The following is a 24,634-nucleotide window of genomic DNA, read 5'->3' on the forward strand; positions in this document are numbered from 1 at the left end:
AAATACTACTATAAATTATCTCTTTTCTTTAATGGGGAAGAAGGTTGTAGGTAAAAATTTTCTCTTAAAAAATAACTTTAAAAGTGGCTTAAGCTCCTGAATGATATTTGTGTATTGGGAATACTGACAAAAGAAAAGGGGGGGGGGGGGAGTCCATTTGAAGTAATTTATCAAATATTGAATATCCAACGATTATAGGCACTCTGCCAGATGCTGAGGGGGAATGTGATAAGTACCATAAGAAAGTCTGTTTATGAGCTAAAGGCTATGGGAATTTAGAGGAAAGGAAGACTAAATCTCCTGTTTTAAGAAACAGGAGAGAGGAATAGGGAAAGGACTTCAGACCAACTTCAGAGAAGTCTTGGATAAATAGGCAGAAATGGGGGTGGGAGAGAAACTGTGAGCAGAGAAAAATTGGGTTGGAATTAGCGGGATTGCATGATATCCGAGGAAAAGTGTTCCATGCCAAGCCACTGGGAAGCCAATGGAAGTGGAAGAGCCAATGGAAGGGGATGAAAGTAGAGCCATGCTTTAGAAGATGGCTCTGGCAGTGTTTAAAATGCCACCATGTAAGGAAGGCACTGAAATTAGAAGTTATTCCAGTCGTTGGAAAGAAGTAACAAGGGTCTATGCAACAACAGAAGGGCAATGAAGACGGAAAGGGTACAGGAGCGATTGCAGAGGGCCCTGTTGAGATTCGGAGTCAGATTCTGGAGAGTAGAACACTGTTTTTCCATCACAAGAAAATAAACAGATTGAAAGAAAAGTGAGTTGAATTTTAGTGATGTAACGTTTAAAATGCTTAAGGACTCGTGTGTAAATGTCCAACTGGTAGTTGCAAATGTGGCGTCGCAGGATGGTGTGACGTGTAGGTGTAAGAAATGAGTTCTAGCGTAGGCATTTGGAGGGCTGTGTTTGAGATGTAGACGAGAATCATGTTCTTTGTAGAAGAAACAAATATTCCAACAACATTCAGTATTCTCTCTTAAAAGACCGAAGATAGGTATTTTGTGAGAAATTGAGACATTAGACATAGCATCTGCCTTTCAGGAGTGTATAGTACAGTAAGAGATGTAGGATTTACTTCTGGAAAGCCCAGTGATTATATCTGACTACACTGCCTCTCAAACTTCAAAAACAGTACAGTGAAAGCATATTCCAAGACACATCAACATAAATGTGATAACATTTACATTTTAACTAAATTACTTTATATCTGGCTTTCCTTATTTCCCTGGATATATTCTACCAATCAAATATAAAATACTCATTTGGCTAACAAAACTACACTTCTTCACTTACTTGTTTCATCACATCTTTATATTAAAGGTTGCTCTTATCTCATTTTAAGAAATGCTATTACACAAAGAATTAAACATTTGATTAAGGAAAGAATTAAGTATCTTGGGCAAAGGACTCTAGGACACTGGATACATTAGGGAATGGGGGGAAAAGGTTGGAGAGAGGTCCAGAAATATGGGATGATCCCAAAAATAACCATTCTAATTTTTCTAGGATTCTGGTGGGACAAATGCCATAGATAAGAGGAACACTGGCTGGGGACACACTGTAAGAATATAGCCATCCCCTAGTTTAAACTGGCATCTCTTGTCTAGGTTACTTGAGAATCCCTTTGGCTTAACTTTGTAACTGCTCTTCTTTCTCTTCCTTATGAATAAAAAGATATTTGAAAAGGGTTTGATGGAAGCACATGTATAATAAATACAGTGTTCTTGGGATGTAGGTACTATTTATACTTTTTCCTCATTTATAGGATGTACCCAATATATCATTCCCACCCCACTAAAATGTTAGCTATCAAGAGATATTTTTAAAATAGCTTTACAACAAAATGTATATAATTAGGTTTCTCGGTTGACATTGAATAAGCCAGTTTAAATAATTGATCAGCTTTATTAAGTTATGAGAATTGATAAGGGGGAAAGGGAATGTAATACTATTCCACATTTAAGACATCTTTATAGGGTGGGGGTTGTAATCTGATAGCTTTCCCAAGAGGCTATATTTTATGTTTTTCAAAACCCTCCATGGGGCTAAGCCAATAGCTAGTATAATCATACATGAGTTTCACGTGTAATTAGGAGAATTACTAAAAGTTTGTGCAATGTTTCTTCTATTTAGATTTATAACTGGTTCTTGATTCATCCAACTGTTGAAAGATAGAATAGCCTGCCTGATATTTTCTAAGATTCTGAGGTTTAAACCAAACCTGTAGTCAGAAGGTTAAGAGCTTAAGAGGAGGGGGAAGAACTCTAAATAACTTACTGTTTTGTGAAGTGCTAAGCCCAATGATGCACAAGGGAATGCTTTATAAGGTATAACCTTGAACTCCAAAAAGGTTATACTAAAAAATTAAGGGATTTTTTAACATGGAAGCCCAATTCATGCTATCTTGATTAAAATTAATGAGCTGCAAAAAATATTAGTTTACCCACAGTAGCAGAAAGACAGGAGAGACAGCATGTGAGGATTGTGTGTGAGATTGCAATAACACTTTAAAATGATTCCACAGCAAGCAATAGCCAGGAAAAAAAAAAAAAACAGAAAAAAAAAAAAAAAACAACAACTACAGCCAACTATAGATTTAACAGGGACTCTGGTGCTGCAACAAAGAACATCCAAAAGGCCCCAGAAAGGCACTCGAATTCTCTTGGCAATCATAAATATCACAGTGCATCAAGAAATCCCTTATGCAAAAGAAAGGAAAATTCTTGTGTTTGTTAATAAAATATTCAATGAATAATTTTGCTTTTTAGGATAATTTACTATAGCTTAAGCTCAGTCAATAAATGTTCCTATGAACATCAGGAATGACTTTAATCAGTGTTCATTTTTCTTCTGCAAATCAATTTTATTTACAAAGTAGTTCCTATGTTAAACAATAAGAGCACCAGAATTATGAATATAAATCTTTCCTAATGAGGTGCACTGACAGCTGGTTAAAGAAATAACAGACTTTTAAGATTTTACCAAGGAGGACCTAACATAAAGTGGTAGTAAAAAACTTTTTTTTTTTAAAAAGACTACTATACAATTTTAATTAATACTGGCTTAAAATTTGTGCTTTTTTGATATGGTAATTCCAGTTCATTTTTAAAAGCACAAAGGAAATGTAACATTCTTTTTAAATACAAATACCACTATTGACTTGGGCTCAGAACACTTACAGTAATAAGGGACATTATGTAATATAATGCTTGCCATATTTTACATTTTGAAAAACAATACACATATTTGTATAGAACTGGTAGCTTTAAAAAGTTTAGATTTTCCGGGACTGGTTTGGCTCAATGGATAGATCGTAGGCTTGGGGACTGAAGGGTCCCGGGTTCGATTCTAACTCTCTATCTAACTATCTCCCTTCCTCTCTGTAAAAAATCAATAAAATATATATTTTTTTAAAAAGTTTAGCCGAAACCAGTTTGGCTCAATGGTAGAGCGTCGGTCTGCAGACTGAAAGGTCCCCGGTTCGATTCCGGTCAAGGGCATGTACATTGGTTTCGGGCACATCCCGAGTAGGGGGTGTGCAAGAGGCAGCTGGTTGATGTTTCTCTCTCATCGACGTTTCTAGCTCTCTATTTCTCTCCCTTCCTCTCTGTAAAAAATCAATAAAATATATATATATATTTTTTAAAAAGTTTAGATTTAATTAATATAAAGTCTATAGAGTTAATTATTTGTGTTCCTCTGCAAATGAAAACATCTTTCCTATGTGTATTCGGTTAAATAAAAATCCAAACTCTTCCCATCTGCTATAATTTCTTTATGATGTAACATTATCTCATGCCAAAAGAGATACATCATAGTAGAAATGCTTGGGATAATTTATTAGAATTTCATTTCACAGTTATTGAGGTAGAAGTTGGTCATGTGTTTTCCCATTAAAGATAAAAATTCATCTTAGTTTACTGATTTAAAGATACACATTTTTTGTCATAAGCAGTTTTCTAATCATAATTCCTAAACCGAACATTGCATGAAACTTGCTCTTGGATGTGTGTTTTTTTTATTTACAAAGACTTACCACTAGTGAGAACATTATTACAATGTAACACTGTAAAACACATTGAGAAAACAGTGTGGACTATGTCACAAACAGTTAATACAGCATACAGTATTAAGATACATTTTCTAATTTCTAAAGAAAAGGTACTTTAGAATTCAGTGTGAATTTCAGAAATATTCTGACAAGTAAACATCAAAATTTTAATAAATAACATACATGGAAAAAACAAACATTTAAAAATACTCTTAATGCCTAACAAAATAATTTTTCATATTTGATGAAGATTTTTAGTTACATTTATCATGGCAGTGTTCACTTGTATTACATTTTTATACTGTATTTACTCCATTCTGATGAAATTCCACCCTCTTGAAATCACAGAAGAGATGAAACCAATACTGCTATAATATTGTGCCTTCCTGAAATGCTTCTATCCACCTATTAATAAGAGAACTTTGTTAGATTCACAAAATGCAATTATCTGATATGTTAACATATATAATAGCTGTGCCTATGAATCTGTTACCCTAACAATGTATTTAAGATCTTTCCTATAGCAAACTAGAATTCCGTAAATATGGAACTATCCTTTATTTGATAATTTGGCCAAAAACTTGGACTGAGCCGAAACCGGTTTGGCTCAGTGGATAGAGCGTCGGCCTGCGGACTGAAAGGTCCTGGGTTTGATTCCGATCAAGGGCATGTACCTTGGTTGCGGGCACATCTCCAGTAGGGGGTGTGCAAGAGGCAGCTGATCGATGATTCTCTCTCATCAATGTTTCTAACTCTCTATCCCTCTCTCTTCCTCTCGGTAAAAAAATCAATAAAATATATTTAAAAAACAAAAAACTTGGACTGAAAAATGCATCTTTTATTTCTTCGAGGCATGAGGAAGGACCCATTTTGTGTGAAAGTTCTATGGAGTCCTGATGATCCTGTTTAATTGGTTTTGGGAGTAGCTATATCTTTAAAGGCCTTTATTTCAACCCCCGCTCTGCTTTTAGGAACACAAGCTCTGTCCTTCTCTCCTTCTCCCTTAACATTGATTCCTTAGGCAACCATAGTCTAGACCTGCTCTAAAATTTTCAACGAAAGGGAATCTAACATCTGATCAAAAATTTGTATGTAAAAGTATTTCATAGTTTCACAGAACTTTCCAAAATCCTGTGGAAGTTTTGACAATACACATAATGGCAATTATTCAGACGCTTAGAGGTAGTGTCTTTGTGCCTCCCTAATAGTGTAATTGCTTCTGAACTTACTAGAACATTTTAAATCACTCAGTTTAAATAGTAAAAGCACTATATGACAGATTTAGCTCAAATTTTAAGGGTAGAATTTTCACAATTTTTAAATGGAAATGGCATGTCTTATCCCATAAAAAAGGCCTTTTAAAAAGCCAAAAGTTTTCATTTAAGTTAACATATTTTACTATTCTGTTAATGTGCAAAAAAGCAACCATTTGATATTAATACCCTTAAAGAGAAACTAATACTTTAGCCTATATTAAATTGCAAGTAAGCTGGTTCTCTTCACCTAACTACATTAATTCTGTCTTGAAGTGATTATTTTTTTAATTCTTTTTTTAATTTTTTTCCTCACACCATTTATCCTCCTACATCTTCTTCCACTTCCATCCCCCAAATTGATAAAGTAATTTACTCATCAATTAAAGACACGAGCAAAAGATATATATTCAAAAGCAATAATTATTATCAGTTTTGTGATGAATACTAATGAAAATGATGAGAAATATCTAACAGAATATTGGGGCAATTACTATTACTATGAAATATTTCCAGAAAAAATAGCTAAATGACATAATTTTAAAACATTCTTTGTACACAAAAGGAATTATTTGGAGTAGCAGCTATATACGGCTAGATATCCTAACACTGGCAGGGGTTCGGGTGGTGGGAGGGAGTATTTGTAACATTGTATCTGATTAATTTCTAGGAACATATGTAATCCTGGTACATTAATTCTTACTGCCTTAAAAATGAAAAGCTTAGGAGGATCCAAGATGGCTGCTCGGGTATACACCTAGCCGCAGCAGCTCACAACAATTTCAAAGGAATACAACTAAAATGTAGAGTGGACATTGCCCAGAGCTACAGGTAGTCGACTGACTGAAAACTCTACAATAGGAAGGAGGGAGAAAACCAGAAGGAAAATCAGAGGAGCTGAAAAAAAGCCTAAGGTACGGAGACATGCTGCGCGCTCGCACGCACGCGCGCGCGGAGAGGTCGCAGCCGGAGAGGAGGAGAGGGCTGGGTGCTGCCTGGCGTTCCCTAGCAGGAAGGAAATAGAACCCCCAGCCTGGGCTGAACCCCCAAACCGGCAGCGCTGAGCCCCAAGTTATGTGCCAGACCCTGGGGACCCAGGCTCCGGCAGGGGGAGACAATCCCGGGGGACGGCGAAAGGCGGGGCCCCCGGAGTCGCGCGCACATGGCGCGCAGAGGACTGAATGTTGACTCTGATGCTGGATTACCCTAGCCGGAAGAAACAAAGCCTCCGGCGACAGCTCTGAGCCTCAGTCCAGACCTCCCCGAACTCCAGGTCTGGGCCAGTCCCTGGGGACCCAGGCTCGGGCAGGGGGAGACGGGGCTGTGAGGTGGAGTCCTGGGAGCGTGGCGAAAGGCCGAGCCCCCGGAGTCGCACACACTGTGCGCAGAGGACAGTCTGTTGACTCTGATCCTGGACTTCCCTAGTGGGAGGGAGAAAGAAAGCTCCAGACTGGAGGAACGCCACGAGGAGCAGGAGCCCCTGCCGGACACCGGCCAGCTGGGCGCCAGCAAGGAGCCGGGCGACGGGGCCCCCAGTGGGGGGGGTGCCCCTGAGCCTTCAACTGCTGAGCGCTGGCAACGGAGCCAAGGACGGGGGCTGCTTCCTGGGCGGCGCCGACCCCGGCAACAGGCTGGAGCAGCGCGGGAGCCCGCGGAGAACAAAGGGGTGCCACAGGCCAACCTGCTGAGCTCCCAGGACAAGGAGGAAGAAACCAAAGAAGTTCTCAATGTGAAGAAATCAAGTGAGAGCAAATGATAGTAAAATTACTTAAGAAAGAATACAAAGAAGATCTTGAAAAATCAAAGACTAAGTCAGAACTCAACGCACCAGCCAACATTGCAACATAAATGCGTTTTGTTGTTTTTTTTAAAAAAAAAAAAAAAAAGAAGAGAAAAAAGGGACAGAATGTTGGAACAGCGGCGACCAGGCCTAGAGTGGCCAGGCACAAGGCAGTGGCAGCTGGGCCCGGAGCAGCAGTGGCCAGGCCCCAGAACAGCAGCAGCCAGAACAAGAGCATCAACGGCCAGCACTGGAGCAGCCAGACCTGGGGCAGTGGCAGCCAGGCCTGAGGCAGAGGCGGCCAAGCCCAGGGTGGCCAGTCCAGGAACACCCAGACACGGAGTGGCTGGGCCCGGAGAAGCCCGGCCCAGAGCAGCCGGGTTGGGAGCAGCCAGGCCCAGAACAGCAGTAGACAACCACGAAGAATCCAGGCTGGGAGCGGCCAGGCCCGGAGCAGCTGGGTCTGGTGTGGCCAGGCCCGGAGCAGCGGCTGCCAGGCTAGGAGCGGCCAGGCCCGGAGCAGCAGCTGCCAGGCTGGGAGCAGCCAGGTCCGGAGCAGCCGGGTCTGGTGTGGCCAGGCCCGGAGCAGCGGCTGCCAGGCTGGGAGCGGCCAGGCCCGGAGCAGCAGCTGCCAGGCTGGGAGCGGCCAGGCCCGGAGCAGCCGGGTCTTGTGCGGCCAGGCCCGGAGCAGCGGCTGCCAGGCTGGGAGCGGCCAGGCCTGGAGCAGCCGGGTCTGGTGCGGCCAGGCCCGGAGCAGCGGCTGCCAGGCTGGGAGCGGCCAGGCCCGGAGCAGCCGGGTCTGGTGCGGCCAGGCCCGGAGCAGCGGCTGCCAGGCTGGGAGCAGCCAGGCCCGGAGCAGCGGCTGCCAGGCTGGGAGCGGCCAGGCCCGGAGCAGCCGGGTCTGGTGCGGCCAGGCCAGGAGCAGCGGCTGCCAGGCTGGGAGCGGCCAGGCCCGGAGCAGCCGGGTCTGGTGTGGCCAGGCCCAGAGCAGCGGCTGCCAGGCTGGGAGCGGCCAGGCCCGGAGCAGCCGGGTCTGGTGCGGCCAGGCCCGGAGCAGTGGCTGCCAGGCTGGGAGTGGCCAGGCCTGGAGAAGCAGCTGCCAGGCTGGGAGCGGCCAGGCCCGGAGCAGCCGGGTCTGGTGCGGCCAGGCCCGGAGCAGCGGCTGCCAGGCTGGGAGCGGCCAGGCCCGGAGCAGCCGGGTCTGGTGCGGCCAGGCCCGGAGCAGTGGCTGCCAGGCTGGGAGTGGCCAGGCCTGGAGAAGCAGCTGCCAGGCTGGGAGCGGCCAGGCCCGGAGCAGCCGGGTCTTGTGCGGCCAGGCCCGGAGCAGCGGCGGCCAGGCTGGGAGCGGCCAGGCCCGGAGCAGCCGGGTCTTGTGCGGCCAGGCCCGAGCAGCAGCTGCCAGGCTGGGAGCGGCCAGGCCCGGAGCAGCCGGGTCTGGTGCGGCCAGGCCAGGAGCAGCGGCTGCCAGGCTGGGAGCGGCCAGGCCCGGAGCAGCCGGGTCTGGTGCGGCCAGGCCAGGAGCAGCGGCTGCCAGGCTGGGAGCGGCCAGGCCCGGAGCAGCCGGGTCTGGTGCGGCCAGGCCAGGAGCAATGGCTGCCAGGCTGGGAGCAGCCAGGCCCGGAGCAGCGGCTGTCAGGCTGGGAGCGGCCAGGCCCGGAGCGGCCGGGACCGGAGCAACCGGTCCCAGAGCAGCCGGGTCGGGTGCGGCCAGGCCTGTAGCAGCAACAGCCAAGTCCAGAGCAACTAGGTCGGGAGCGGCAGTGACCAGACCCGGAGCAGCTGGTTGTGGAACGAACCAGAGCAACAGAGGCCAGGCCCGGAGCAGCCAGGCCCGAAACAGCTCGCTCCTCGCCTGTACCTGCCCACGGCTGCCTCTCAGACATGGCTGGAAACTTTTGCGGGAACTTGAGGGTCTGCTGAATCAAGTGATGAAGGCTTAGATCTGGATGTGTTGAGTTAGTATAGCGCTGGGGTGTTGATCTGTAAGTGCCTTGGGTGGGGCCTGGATGAGGCTGGTTGACCTATTTGGAAATGTCTTTTGTGTGAAGTGTATCATTGGGCATGTGGAGGTATTATTGATATGAGATAATGCTAAGTAACAGATTTACTATCTGAAAAGGGATTTACTATCGGGGAAAGGGAGGGAGGAAGAGACTGAACATAAACTGTGCACCTATGGATGAGGACAATGGGGGATGGGGAGGGGGCGGAGGGTGGGGTGGGAACCTGGTGGAGGGGGGAAGAAATGAGGAACCTTTGTAATAATATGAACAATAAAGATTGATTAAAAAAAAAAAATAAATAAATAAAAAATAAAAAATAAAAAAAAATAAAAAAATAAAAAAAAAATGAAAAGCTTAGTTTACTTAAAGCATTCTTATCTGCATGCACTTTTTGAGTCTATTCAGAAAAGATTAGCATCTCTCAGTGAAAACAAAAATGTGTCTTTTGTGAGACCGAAATAAAAAACAAATGAGAGGTGAACTGTTTGTCCAGAAAGGACCTTGATTTCATGAGATATACTTCTCGATATCAAGCAACCTCATGACATCCAAATATTCTTGAAATTTTGAAGAGACTTTCTGTCTTTACTATCTAAAATGATATCTGTTTCAAAAAAAAAGTTTTTAAATGATATCTAATTCCTTCTCCTCAGTCACCGGGAACAGCATGGGAACCTCTTAATGTGTTTGACCTTTTCCCCAAAGAAGTTAGCAAGCAGCTGTTTAAACTCCTGCAGTTCCCCGGCACAATGGAAGCATTGGACTGCCAAATCCTGGAATGTTTCAAAAGAAGATTCTTACCCTCATGGAAGGAGAGGTCAAATACCTCAGCGTCCCTTCCTCTCAGCAGAGCAGCATCATGCGGCTTCCTCAGTGGTCATGGGTACACAAATATTCTGGACAGAACTACCCATTTTCTTTCCCCCTCTGCCTCCTGAAAATATTCCAGGTACTCTAGCCTGTCTTTAGAAATAGTGCTAAAGAGTTTGAATACTAAAACATTTCTTATTTGGATCCTGACTTCAACTTTAAGTTGTCCCCAAAGTAGGTTACCTTACAATAACTCACACTTCCATGCATAAAAGGAAAATAGGTCTAAATTACTTACTTCTGAGCTGAGTGAGCATCATCTGCTTTAAATACATAAAATACCATGTTCTTATGCAATAATTGAAATACTCTAGACTCTGAATTCTCATCTTTGACTTGAGTTACAGTGAATCCTAATAAAGGTTGACTCTCCATAGCTGCCACGTCCTAAATTAAAAAGACATGGAGGGAGATGGGTTTTAAAATTTAAACAAAATTCAGATTTGCGAACTTGTGCTATATATGGCTATCATTTCATTTCATATGCTATGTAATAAAAAGCGTAATATGCAAATCAACCAAACGGCGGAAAGACCGATCACTATGATGCGCACTGACCAATGAATGAATTCCCCACAGGGGGAGCGCCAATCAGCCAGAAGCCAGCCTCAAGGCTAGCTGGCCAGCAAGCACAGCGGCGGTGGAGGGTGCCTCTCGCCTCCACTGCAGGTGGGTAAGGAGCAAGGGGTGCCAGACTGCAAGAGGGATGTGCACCTTTCAGCTTAGGCCTGTTCTCCCCAGGGATCGGACCTAAGCTGGCAGGCAGAAATCCCCTGAGGGGTCTTAGACTGCAAGAGGGCACAGGCCAGGCTTAGGGGACCCTCCCTCCAGTGCACAAATCCTGTGCACCAGGCCTCAAGTACACATATATAAAACAATGATAACTCTAGCAACTTCTCCAGTTTTCATTTATTCAACAATATTTACTGAGCCACACACCTCCCTTCCAGGAGCCAGACCTTGTGCTAAACAGTTTTCAATATGTTCACATGTGTTGTTTTTAACATATTTTCCTCCAGCCACACGAGGTAGTGACTACAATACTTTTATGGATTTTATGGATGCAGGAAACATAGCTCAGAAGGGCAAGCAATTTACGCCAGGCTCACTAAGGAAAAGCTTGGGCTTTAGAGCAGGGGTTTTCATAGATGTTGGAACATGTGGTGATCAGATAGGAGAAAAGGGCAGTATTAAAGCAAACCATCAGAAACTTCTTATAACCCAAAGGAAGTTTAGATTTTCTATGCTGATGCCGGATCGAAGCAATCTGGGGACAGTCAAGGGGATGTCATCCAGCAGAGCTTGGCAGAAAGGATAAACACCTCTGCCTTCAGTGAAGGAGTCACATGACAACAAACAAACTTACATTTTAATAATGGAAAATTCCTAATACTTTTGAATAAGAGCTCTCAAGACAAAAACAAAGACACCGTTTACATTAGAAATAATAACAGCATGCCTTGGCCGGGTGGCTCAGTTGGTTGGAGTATCGCCTCCTACACCAAAACGTTGGGAGTTCCATTCTCGGTAGGGCACATACCTAGGTTTCAGATTCAATCCCCAGTTCAGGATGCAAATAGGAGATAACTACTTGATGTTTCTCTCTCACATCCCTATCTTAGTATCTTGTCTCTCTCCCTTCCTCTCCAAAATCAATAATATACTAGAGGCCGAAACTAGCTCTCTGACATCCTCCAAGGGGTCCCAGATTACAAGAGGGGGCACAGGCCAGTCTGAGGGACCCCCGGTGTACAACTGGGGCTGAGGAGGGAAATGGGAAGTTGGCTAGCCAGGGAGGGATCGGCTGAGAGAGGGCTCTAGGGAGTGCCCGGCCTGGCTCAGCCCTGATTGGCCAGACCCCAGCAGCAAGCTAACCTACAGGTCAGAGTGTCTGCCCCCTGGTGGTCAGTGCACATCACAGCAAGTAGTTGAGTGACCTTAGCATATCATTAGCATATTACACTTGGGATGAATGGCCGATCAGATGACCGGACACTTAGCATATTAAGCTTTTATTATATATACACAAACACACACACACACACACACACACACACACACACACACACACACACACATCTCCTTGGTGAAGATTATAACAAAGGTAACAACATCTCCCCCTCCAGAAGCAAAGCAAAACAACATAAAACTAACAAATATTTATTTGCAGTTGGCATTATAAAACAAGATCCCCAAGTTACACATATTAAGATTTCAGAACTTACCTCACTTGCAGCATATGTATATAGCACTTTATTTTTTATGACAAACCAAAAGTGTTTCCAAGGTTTTTTGTGGCCCTTTGATCTGTATAAATAGCCACTCATGGAAGAATCTTCTGTATTTGCTGATACCTAGATAAGTAAATCCCATATAGTTAAATGTTGTTCAAACAAAAATTTTAAAATAATGAAACTGCTTTTGATCATTGGTTCTGAAAGCAATAACCATAATAACAATGTTTCAAAATTAAACTTTATTTTCAAAGTCTGCTATTATCCAAACTGAATTGCCACGTGCATAAAAATACCTTTTAGAAGCAGTTCTAGAATTCTACCTGGTTTGTATGTATGCTTTTCTTTCTTTTTAAAAAAAAATATATTTTATTGATTTTTTACAGAGAGGAAGAGAGAGAGATAAAGAGTCAGAAACATCGATGTGAGAGAATCATCGATCAGCTGCCTCTTGCACACCCCCCTCTGGGGATGTGTCCGCAACCAATGCACATGCCCTTGACTGGAATCGCACCAGTCCGCAGACCTACACTCTATCCACTGAGCCAAACCAGTTTCGGCTGTATGTATGCTTTTCTTTGCAAGTTTGCCTGTGTTTTCTGGGTTTCCAGAAGAAAAATAATTCCGAAGGTCAAAAGGCCTTTTTTAAAACTGCATTTTGAGGCCTGTGTATGCTGTTTATTGCTCTTTTTATTCTGGTAATTAGAGAAAATTACTTAAAACTTGAAATCTGTCCCTGAAATAACTAAAAAATTGTACAAACAGAAAAGTAAATAGAGAATTCTACTAATAATGGGGATTTTAAGGATCATTTTCTACTTGCCAAATTTTGGTTTGAAAGTTTGTCTTCATAAAAGGCTAAAAATTTTTAATCTCTAGACAAAATATAGACAAGATAAATGTAAGTATTTATAGTGATTATAATTTGGCAGTTGAGACTTTTCTATCTTTTTTTAAACACAGAACAATAGCAAAGTTTACGAATGGCCTAATGAGTGATGCGTAGAACAGACCCTGAAGTGACTCCCCATGAACCCTGCTGTTACAAAATCACACTCTTGCACATTCTCTTCCCCTTAAATGAGGGCAGGACCTGGGACTTGCTCCTAACCCACAGTGTACGTGAAGCTGATGGGATATCACTCCCCTAATTGTGACATTAGACTCAATCTTACTAGACAGCTGTCTCCCATTCTGGCTTTGAAGAAACAGGCAACCATGGTGGGAGGCCCATGTGGCAAGGAGTTGAGGACAACCTCTAGGAAAAGCAAATAAGAAGCCAAGGCCCTCAGTCTTACAACTGCAAGGGAATGAATTCTGCCAACAGCCTGAGTGAATAAACCCTTCCCTAGTCTGTCTCCAGATGAGAACTCAACAATGGCCAACACTATGATTGTGGCCCTACAGAGATCCCAGCTAAGCTATGCCTGGGCTCTTGAGATAATAAATGTGTGCTGTTTTCACATAATAACTAAGCAAGAGCATAAAATTTAAAACTCCACTGGCCACAAAACTAGCACAGGTGGAACCAATTAATAAACGAATTAAAAGGGGAGTGGCCAGAAAGGCGGTACTTCTGATCTCTGGCACTGGCTTGACTGAACACTTAAATTTGAGGAACTGGGATTGGATACCAGTGATGCCTGTGGATTATCCACTGCCAGGTCTAACTGTACTAGAATATGCTATTATCACCTTCTAAATATTTCTTTTAAGTTTAAAGGAATGACAACCTACTATTAGTGATTATCAGCTGTATATAACAAACTAATGCCTACAAATACTCTGCATATTCTTCCCTCTGGTTAGGGGTCTCCTCAAAGTCATTTTTAAAATTCATGATAACCCGTTTGGCTTAGTGGATAGAGCATCAGCCTGCAAACTGAAGGGACCTGGGTTCAATTCCGGTCAAGTGCACATGCCCGGGTTGTAGGCTCCACCCCCAGTGCAGAAGGCAGTCAATCAATAATTCTCTCTTATCATTGAAGCTTCTATCTCTCTCTCCCTCTTCCTTCTTCTCTGAAATCAATAAAAATATATTAAAAAATAAAAAGGAAAGAAACTGTTTAAAAAAAAATTCACATGTGCCAAGTTATCTTTACTTTCTATCATTGCTATAAAATATTCTGCAAACTTTTTGACAACCATTTTCTAAATGACTCAGGTCATATGGGAGACTAAGCAAGATAGCGAGGCATCAGCCACACCTCATCACCAGTATTAAAATGCATGTCTTAATAGTTGTGGGAAATGACATCTTCCTTTATGAATGAGAAACAGTCTATTATATGCGTATGAATAATTCAGCTTCTATCAGGTTGCAAGTTTAATGGAGACACTTACTTCTTTGAGAGCCGCTGGAATTTTTTTCTGTTTCCTCCCTGATGGAATACTCTGTAAGACTGATGATAAGGCACTTGAAGACTTGTGATTTCCGGGAGATCCAATCTTAGGAGAGTGCTGGTGATCTAGAAGAAATCAAGCACACTTATACACCAGTAGTAACCATTCTGCAATTCAATTTAATTCAGATCAATAAACATTATTGCATAAAATATCCATGGAAGGATACTTAAGAAACTGGTGGCACTGATGGCACAGAAGATAGATGGCCAAAAGTTGAGAGGGAAGAAGACTTTCCACTGACTATGATTTCATACTTTTCAAACCTAAACCATGTGAAAGGATTACCCTTTTGTGCCTTTAGAATTGTGAAAGATGTCACTGTACTACAATTTAAAAACATTTTTTAAAGCTTCACTCCTGCCGAAACCGGTTTGGCTCAGTGGTAGAGCGTCGGTCTGCCACTGAAAGGTCCCGGGTTTGATTCTGGTCAAGGGCATGTACATTGGTTGCGGGCACATCCCCAGGGGGGTGTGCAAGAGGCAGCTGGTCGATGTTTCTCTCTCATTGACGTTTCTAGCTCTCTATCTCTCTCCCTTCCTCTCTGTAAAAAATCAATAAAATATATATTTTAAAAAATAAAAAATAAAAAATTTCACTCCTGACTTAAACAAATCTAACTTCATGATACATGACCAAATAATATTACAACGAACGAAGTCCTAGAAAAAGGGCTACAAGCCTAGCCGGCATGGTTCAAGGGTTAGAGGTCACAGTCTGACACATGTCCAGGTTGCAGGCTCAATCCTGATTCTCTCTCATCATTGATGTTTCTATTTCTCCCTCTTCCTTCCTCTGTGAAAACATTTTAAAAAATAATTAAAAAAAAATAAAAGAGGCTACGAGACAAGAGGAGCAAGCAATTAATTTTAACTGCACAGGTTCAGGAAAAGCTGAGAAGAGGATGAGATGTTTGAGTTGACCATTAAGGGTATAATTAAGTTTGCTAAGCAAAAAAAAAAAAAAAAAGAGGAGGAGGAATGAAGAGAGGTCAACATAAGCAAAAAGCAGAGAGAGAGATGAAATCAGATTATCTATGTGGAGAATAATGAGGCTGGAAATAAAAGGCTGGTTCTAAGGAACCTGGACTGCTGCTGTTCAGGCAGTGGGAAGTGAAAGACCTTTCAGACATGAACAGAATGAATTGAGAAAAATAAATCTGGCAGTGGAAAGGAAGAAAGATTTGTAGCAAGAAAATCTGTTAGGAAATTACTGCAGTAGGCCAGATGAAAGATACTGAAGGCCTTATTATGAGATGAAGAAATCAAGAGAAAAACAAAGATAAACTTGACAAAACTTACTGACCAAATGAGTGTGAATGATGGGGGAGGATGGTTCAAAAAACTGTATTTTGAATGTCCAGCCAATATTATATACCAGAGAGGACACGTGAAGGAACGTAAACAATGGCAAAGGAATATGTCTTCTTGGGAAAAACATACACAGACAAATCGCATATCATCTAGTTTTATTCAATTATTCTCATATGCGAATGAAAAGCTACTCTTCGTGAAAATGAAAGATAATCTTTAAAAAATTTAGAGCCTAAATGTTTCAGGAATTTAAAGGTCTCTTTCTAAAATACAGACCTGAACAGTCCTGCTAGCTGCATTCATCTTAACTGCAGGGATAGATATGATATGTCATTTCGTATTTAGTGAAAAGCTACACATTTATATGTACAATTAACACCTCACTAAATCAATCCAAGTGATTAAAATTAGGCTATCAAAGTGGAACCTGGCATACTTCCAAGAGGAATTACTTTACAGATACATAAAAATGATTTGTAATGAGCACAGTTGTGAGACTAGAAACTTCAAAATTACTTGAGAGTTAAAGTTCCCTTGTAACTGTTTTAAGCATTTCATCCTATAATTACTTTTCTACAAGCAAAACTGTGATCAAAGAATAAACTTTAATCTAACCTCTCTTGGAAATATTACTAAATATGAGGTAAGGCAGCTTAACTAAGAAAAGCAAAATACTCATTATTTTGAGATGAGTATCACCAAATCATATTGCTAATGTGTCTAAAATGATTCTTTCAGAAGGCCTTTGAAAGCATCTGGGAATTAAAGGAACGTGGGGTTAAGTCTTTTCTTATATATTACCTAATTTCTGCAGTTCTTGAAAACAATGTTCACATACTCTTGCAGGTTGGTTTTTCAGGTAATCTAAGCCACACTTATTTGATGAACAAGCTTGGCATACGATCTGAAAACACATTGGAATTATTTAATTTAGAGTAATCTTTGTATCCAAACCATCAGGTATGTTACAATTTATAGTGCTGCCTACTTTTCAAAACCATTTTTACAGTCATTGATTCTCAACAACAATTGTATGGACTTCAGGCACGTAATGAACTCACACACAATACCACACTGAAAGATACAGAGGCCTCAGTTAATTACTGAGTTTTTACTGCAAAAAGAATAAAATACGAAAGAGTTAATGGGTGCAAAATGTTTGAACGGCACCTGGTGCGCAGTAAGTCCTGTGTTAGCTGTATTATCTTCATTATCATTGTTGTCATTGTTATCATCACTGCTACCCTGTTTTCCCGAAAATAAGACAGTGTCTTATATAAATTTTTGCTCCCAAAGATGCGCTAGGTCTTATTTTCAGGGGATGTCTTATTTTTCCATGAAGAAGAATATGGTACACATTTGTTAAATGAAAATAAAGGAAATTTATTTCCTGTATATGGTACGGTAGTTGTCAATACAAACCAGACAAACTGTGAATCCTACAGTATCAAGAATTTACTCATTTATTCAATGACAATCATGTCATCATCTTCTGGAACATCACCATAACAATCCAATTCCTGAATTTCCTGGTGAATTTCTTGTGACTCCATTTCTTTCAGAATCAGTGGACCAAATCTCTCATGTTTAGCAATAGCATTATGAGACAGAGTCTAGGGGGCCTTATTTTCGGGGGGATGCCTTATATTTCACTCAGAAGGAAACCTGTAAGTATGTCTTATTTTCGGGGAAACACGGTATAACCATGACCACCTCTGATCACCTCTCCCAAGTGTCTGGCTCTATATTAAATGCTCTCTAAATAAGACCTCATTTAACCTTTACAACTACTCACTGATGTCATTGTTACTGTGCTCAGTTTACTAATGAGGGCAGGGCATTCAATTAGCATATTCCCTCCTTATTGGCTGTGGGGGCCGCCATCTTTTGCAATGGTGGGAGGGTCAATTAGCATATTCCCTCTTTATTAGATAGGATTGATGTGACCACACATGAACTTAATTCTGGCTTATATTATTTAGCTTCTAGTAAAACTGGTCTCATAGTAAGTCCTTGCACTTAAAGTCATAGAAACTACCAAGAAGTTAATGAGGATTTACTATAATTAGTATCTAGATAAATGTAGTTTAAATAATTATCTGTAAACTAGAGGCTGGTGCACAGATTTGTGCACAGGTTGGGCCCCTCATCCTGGCCTGCAAGCATTGGGCTAAAATTGGCTCTCCAACATCCCCCGAGGGGTCCCAGATTCTGAGAGGGCAGTTCTCGGGTGACACACCTTGGAATTTGGCTCCCTCTTCTCTGGTTCCGAGTGAGTCTACCGAGAACTGCAGCTACCAAGTCATCACAGCTTGGCAGCTCCTGCGTTGAGTGTCTGCCCTCTGGTGGTCACTGCATGTCATAGCTACTAATCAGATGGTCACTTAGGCTTTTATATTTATATTAGAGGCCCAGAGCTCAACATTTGTGCACTAGAGGAAAGGAGGATCCCTCAGCCCAGCCTGTGCCCTTTTCCAGACTGGGAGCCCTCAGGGGATGTCCTACTGACTACTAAGCTGCAGTCAGACATCCTTAGCACTGCCATAGAGGTGGGAGAGCCTCTTGCCAGCCATCAGCTCGGCTTCTGGCTGAGTGGCGCTCCCCCTGTGGAAGCACACTGACCACCAGGGGGCAGCTCCTGTGTTGAGCGTCTGCCCCCTGGTGGTCAGTGCGCATCATACCAACCGGTCATTCCACTGTTTGGTCGATTTGCATATTACACTTTTATTATATAGGATTTATTTGTGTGTGTGTGTGTGTGTGTGTGTCTATTTAATTGTGAATTTGTACTTTTTTTTTAAATGAAAATTGTCTATTATTGACATTCTAAAGTAACTTTAATGTGAGAGGGAATAAGTTTCCTAACAAGATTGCCCCATGCCTAAATATTTAGAGAAAATATCACCTATGATTCGGTATCTTTTTTTCTCCCCTACAGTGGTTTACAAGGGGACATGTGCTTCCTCACTATTACAGCCTGGGGCTATTGAAAATCACACTGGAGGATGGTGTTATCCTCTCCCACCTTTCCGCAGGCCCGGCAGTGATGTCGTCTCCAGGTCAGAGTAAATTCACTAGTGCAGATCATACACATCGTGGCTCTGGTATCAGGAATCCAGATAGGAGCCTTTGATCCAAGGGGACACACTTCCTCCTTATTTTCTGAGTCTGCCTGTGGAAGAACGACTCTTGATTATCTCACCCATGTTAGATACAAAATCAAGCCTTGTCTTTAGTAGTGGCAGATTACAATGCTGATGATATCAAATAGGAATATGGGATGAAATATGGGCTATTTTATTTTTCATGTTCTCAGGATATTAAGATTAGCTACATTCTAACAATCCTCTAATGCAAAATTAATTTTAAAATATGCCTGTGGTAGTGTGATGACAGCTGATTTGTTCCCTTAGACCAGTGTTTCCCAAAGTGTGGTACACGTACCCCCAGGGATACAGGAAGAGTTTGGTGGGGATATGCACTGCACTGTGTTTAGCTGCGCCTAATTCTTTTTTTTTTTTTTTTTAATTTTTTAAAATATATTTTTATTGATTATTTACAGAGAGGAAGGGAGAGAGATAGAGAGCCAGAAACGTCGATGAGAGAGAAACATCGACCAGCTGCCTCTGCATACCCCCCACCAGGGATATGCCCGCAACCAACGAACATGCCCCTGACCGGAATCGAACCCGGGACCTTTCAGTCCGCAGACCGACGCTCTACCACTGAGCCAAACCGGTTTCAGCTAGTTGCGCCTAATTCTATGTTCTCATGAGTACAAGGGATACTCAGCATTACGAAAATTATAGAAGGGGTACACATATGTCAAAAGTTTGGGAAACACTGCTAGACTGTGCTGCATTTTCTAAATTTTATACATTGAAGTTTATAACTAGAAAAAAAAATATGACTATGCTACCTGCTATAGACTTGCAGTGAGACATTAGCAGGATAAAACTTTAGCTCCGAAATCACACACACACACCTCCAACCCTTCTGTGAAATACATGCTGCTTTTCTAAACCCCTGGGAACAGATTTTTTTTAAGATAAAAAGTAAAATGCATTAAAAAAAAAAGGAGGAGGAGAAAAAGACAATACCTCATCAAGACTCCTACTAGGGCAGAATGTGATTCTTTTCTTGGCATACTCCTCTATTGACCTGGAAATCGCTTCTAGCCATTCATCCCTTTCTGTGGCAGAACTGTTGGGGGCAAAAGAAGGTTCCATCAACCAGATGCCAGCTTTTATCCTTTGCCTTTTTCATACTTCTTCTCCTTCTCCCATGGCAACAGATTCCCCCACCCTCCAACAATGCCGGTCACAGGCAGCGACGCTGAGGTTTGTGTGCACAAATAATCTGAGCAGGCATGAGAACACAGGGCATCTGAGCAAACACAATGCTGTCTTCCTTTCCAAGAGTACTGCTTTATACGGAACGGCTTTTGAAGTTTCCTAACTTCGGAGGTATTTCTTGTTTGGTTTATGGGCTAGTCACACAATTCAGAATTGTGATGATTATTTATATAACCAAGAAGTTTCCTCAGGTATAAGACTAGAATTTAAAAATATTCCAAGGAATCAAGTTTCAAACTCAAATTTATACCATAGAATACTAGTATTGTCAGTTTAGTAACTACTACTAAAATTTTCTAGGAAGGGCAGTGGGTTAAGGAAACTTTTTTTTTTTTTTTTTTTAAATCATAAACAGATATTTAAAAAGTGGTGAATAAGGGAAATAGCTTGTCGTTGTTGGGGTGCCTCTACCTGTATTCAGCTCATCACGTTTCCTGTTCCTACCCTCAGTTCATCTGGAGCTATGATTCAATTCTAGATAGAAATGGGCCAAATAGGGGGAAGGCCTATTCAGAACAAGGCATTCTTGTTTTGCTTTTGTACCCCTCATCCCCCCAAACTCTAGTAATTTCAGATTATCACTGGTATCAGCACATTTTGTTTTGCATACCCAAGAGTGAGAGGCATACTTTCAGGTGTGTGTGTGAAGAGACAATGAGAGAATTTAATAATAAGTTTAAAACCCATCATCATAGTAAAATAAAATCCATCATAATAATGGGTATGTGACTCTATCATCATAGTAAAATAAAATAAAAATGTGACTATCATCAGAGTAAAATAAATTCCATCATAATAGTGGAAATCCATTATAATAATGGGCAAGACAGTGTGTATTTTTCTTAGAGAGGCATACTAAACAATATGGGAGTAAAATGACCTGAAATCTACAATTTGTTTTAAAATATTTTAGAAAATAGGAAAATATGTTGCAGAATCTTCTTGGGTAACTTTTGAGTCTGGATGATGAATATGCAGTTTCATTATATTATTCACTCTAATTTTAAGTATATTTCAATTTTTACTCAAAGTATTTTATTAAATAAAAGTTTGTATGAAAAGTAGAAGGAAGTTAGGTGTCACACTGAGTAAAACACTGAAAACCTGTGTATGGTTATGGTCTTTGAATTCTTAAATTATATTTTAATAATAAAAAATAAAAATAATGGTACAAACAGGCATATTTTGTTGTATTTCAATGAACTCAGAGCAGGTCAAGATCATACCAAAAAAAAGCCACTAGCTTTCCCCACAATAACTATTTTTGTACCTTCTTACTTAATTAGTTCAGTGCCATTTAGAATTTGCACTCATATGGCTATTAAAAGGTAAAAATCCAGTTACAAATAAAAATTTTAAATTAGTTTCTCAAATTTTTATTATATACCAATAACAAAATAAAATAGAAACCACCCCCATCTCTCCAAACAAACATAAAAAACACACAAAACACCTGCCTCCACCCTAGCTGGTTTTGCTCAGTGGTAGGGGTGTCGAACTCAATCAGAGAAGGGGCCAAAATCTAAAATCCAGCCTAAATCGCGGGCTGAATGGTTTACTGAACAGTCATAAACTGACAATGTCATAAATTGACAGCGGAGTGCAGTGATGACAGCGCGGTGCGGGCCACATTGCAAGGCCTGGCGGGCTGGATTTGGCCCGCGGGCCTTGTGTTTGACACATGTGGATAGAGCATCGGCCTGTGGACTGAAGGGTCCAGGATTCAATTCCAATCAAGGGCCAATGCTCAGGTTGCAGGCTTGATCCCTAGTAGGGAGCATGCAGGAGACAGATTAATGATTCTCATTATTGATGTCTGTCTCTCTCTCTTAAAAAGACAAACAAACAAAAAACAAACAAAAAAACCTGCCTCAGATATCTCTAATATTCTACCACAACTACCTAACATTTATTTAAGTTACTACATGTCAGTTAACTATGTTAAATAAATGCTTTGCAAATGTCATCATATCTTTTCCTCAAAGCCACCCCATGAAATATATATTGGGTCTTATCCATACCCTCATTCCAACATCACCACTCACCATCACCACTTACAGATAAGAAAACTGAGGATTTGAAATGTTAGATAATTTGTTTTAGATAACAGCTATATACGAAATAGGTTGGTATCAGACCAAGTGTGACTAAGGGTTGCACCCTTCACCACAATGTCATCTCTGGCCTCTATTCGTATTCTCTGAAGAACTATATTATAAAAACATACGCTCAGGCTTCTAAGCAAATGTTCATAAAATATTCCCACCCCTCTTTCCTCTCTCCCTCCCCACTGTTTCACTGGACGAGGTAACAGAAAGCAGAGAGGCAGATGGCTAATTTGAGAATTGCCATCTGATTTTTCTGGAGCTCTGAGAGCATGTGGAATGTGATTTGACTGTGTAAATCATGTCACATATGCTGTCCTCTCTGGTGTGGGTTTCTGGCTCTCTCTTGTGTGGGTTTCTGCCAGAACAATGTTTACCAGCTCTTGATAACACATTTCTCACAGACCACACACATTTGCTGCAGCACCGAGTAAAGGCATTCTAGCTCTTTGTTTGCAACATGGTTAGCAAAAGAATCAGCATTTTCCTCAGGTCAAAAAAAAAAAAAGTTAAATTTCATAATGGAATGGGCACATTGCCTGAAAGCAAATTTATAATTAATAAGTACAATTTTCCCATTGATTGAGATGAAGTTCCAAGAGGAAAAACACTCCAATAGAAGGGATTGCTGATGAGTTAGGCCTTGTTACACCATTTACTACTTGTGGTAACTAGACATGCCACTCTAAGCTACAAAGGCCACATTGCTTCAATTGAATTAATATGAGTAACATTTACTGGAAACTTACTAAGAGTCAGCTACTGAGTACAAAAATATACCTCATTTATAAGGGCTTACATGTAATTGAGGTGAGACACAGAATCAAGTAATTACTATATGATATAATAAATGCAAGGAAGATAAAGAACACAGAAGTACTAGTAAAATTACCTTCTGTAAGTAGCAGGGAAGACTGCAGAGGTGATGACTAAGATAGGCTGGGAAGAATTCTAAGAGTTCGACAGGAAACTCTTTAGTCTCTCTGTGCACCTTCATTCAGTCTCCTGGCTTTGGTTCTCCTCTCTACGTTGATGATTCCCAAATATATGCCTCTAGTCCAGCTTCCTTCTGACATTCAGATATTTACACAAACTGTCTCCGTGATGGCTCCACTTTGATGACTCATAGGCACCTCACCTTCACTGTGTACATCTGAAACTAAATTCCTGATCTCTCCCCCAAAGCTGCTCCTCCCTGTGTTCCGTCACAGTGAATGGCGCCACTACCCAATACAATGGACAAACTGGAGCTCATGCTCACTCTCTTTCTCATCCTTTATGTCCAATTACCCATCTCCTTTAGTTTCCCCTCCCAAACCATTCTCCACACAGCAACCAGACACTCCTTTTAAAATGCCAGTCTAATCTCATCATCCCTTTGTATAAACCTTTCGGTGGCTTCCTGTGGCTCTTAGGCTAAAGACCCAAGTCTACAAGATGGTTCCATGAAACCTACCTCCCTCTCTCCAGGCTTATCTTGGGTCCCTCTCATTCTCTACGTTCATGCCCCACTGACCTTTCAGTTCTTTGAATGTGCCACGCTCCTTTCCACCTTAGTTTGCACTGTTCCTAATGTCTGGGAGTCTCTTCCTTTCCTCTTTGCCTAGCTATCCAACTCCCCTTTATGCTTTACAATGAAATAGACACAGCAGGTCTTAGGGAAGCTAACCCTGACTGCTTATTCTCCGCCAAATCTAGTTCAAGGTCCCTTGTTTTACAGCCTCATATCTCCTGGTAGTGATTGTGTTAATATTTGCTAAGCATGAGTCTTCCCTAATGGACTACAAGCTTCGGGAGAGAAGGGTCATTTAAATTTTCCACAGTATCCCCAATGCCTGGCTCAAAGCAGAGACTCATATGATTTATTGAACAAAGTGATGAGTTCCAGGAGGAGGCAGCCTATGCAAGGCAGAAGGATGTGAAGTAGGCTGGTGTGCATGGAGAACCATAAGCAGATCCATGCTGATGAGCATGCCAGGTTTTCATGAGGTGGGTACAGGAAGGATTGATGGAGATTAGGCTGGTGAGGAAGACAAGAACCAGATCACAAGAGGCCTTCATCCCCTTTACACGTTATACAGTATCTGCCTCATTGTGGTTGGTGTACTCAGAATGAGAGCATGGCATTCACTATGTGTTAATTTCCCTTCCCCCAAGCCACCTTAATCCTACCTTGGAGACTTATTTTTCACCTTTGTCAATAACTTCCCACTTTTATCATTTCTCCTGCATATCCTGCATTCAATCCATCAGCAATC

The 24,634-nt window shown here is 41.7% G+C and overlaps 1 protein-coding gene across 1 annotated transcript in view; it reads right to left on the reverse strand.

The window, feature by feature from the left end:
* Positions 1–3,026: 3,026 nt before the first annotated feature.
* Positions 3,027–24,634, reverse strand: part of FGD6 (FYVE, RhoGEF and PH domain containing 6) — a 119,085-nt gene continuing 97,477 nt past the window's right edge. The window contains exons 16-22 of the mRNA XM_084878470.1: positions 20,017–20,119; positions 18,942–19,088; positions 16,718–16,820; positions 14,544–14,668; positions 12,192–12,320; positions 10,205–10,353; positions 3,027–4,465 (exon numbers count right to left, since the gene is read on the reverse strand). Coding sequence (XP_084734596.1) covers positions 4,429–4,465; positions 10,205–10,353; positions 12,192–12,320; positions 14,544–14,668; positions 16,718–16,820; positions 18,942–19,088; positions 20,017–20,119 — 793 coding nt within the window. The 3' untranslated portion in view covers positions 3,027–4,428. The remainder of the gene's footprint in view (positions 4,466–10,204; positions 10,354–12,191; positions 12,321–14,543; positions 14,669–16,717; positions 16,821–18,941; positions 19,089–20,016; positions 20,120–24,634) is intronic.

Source organism: Pipistrellus hanaki (assembly GCF_964339955.1).
Source record: "Pipistrellus hanaki genome assembly, chromosome: 3".
NCBI classification, from domain to species: Eukaryota; Metazoa; Chordata; class Mammalia; order Chiroptera; family Vespertilionidae; genus Pipistrellus; species Pipistrellus hanaki.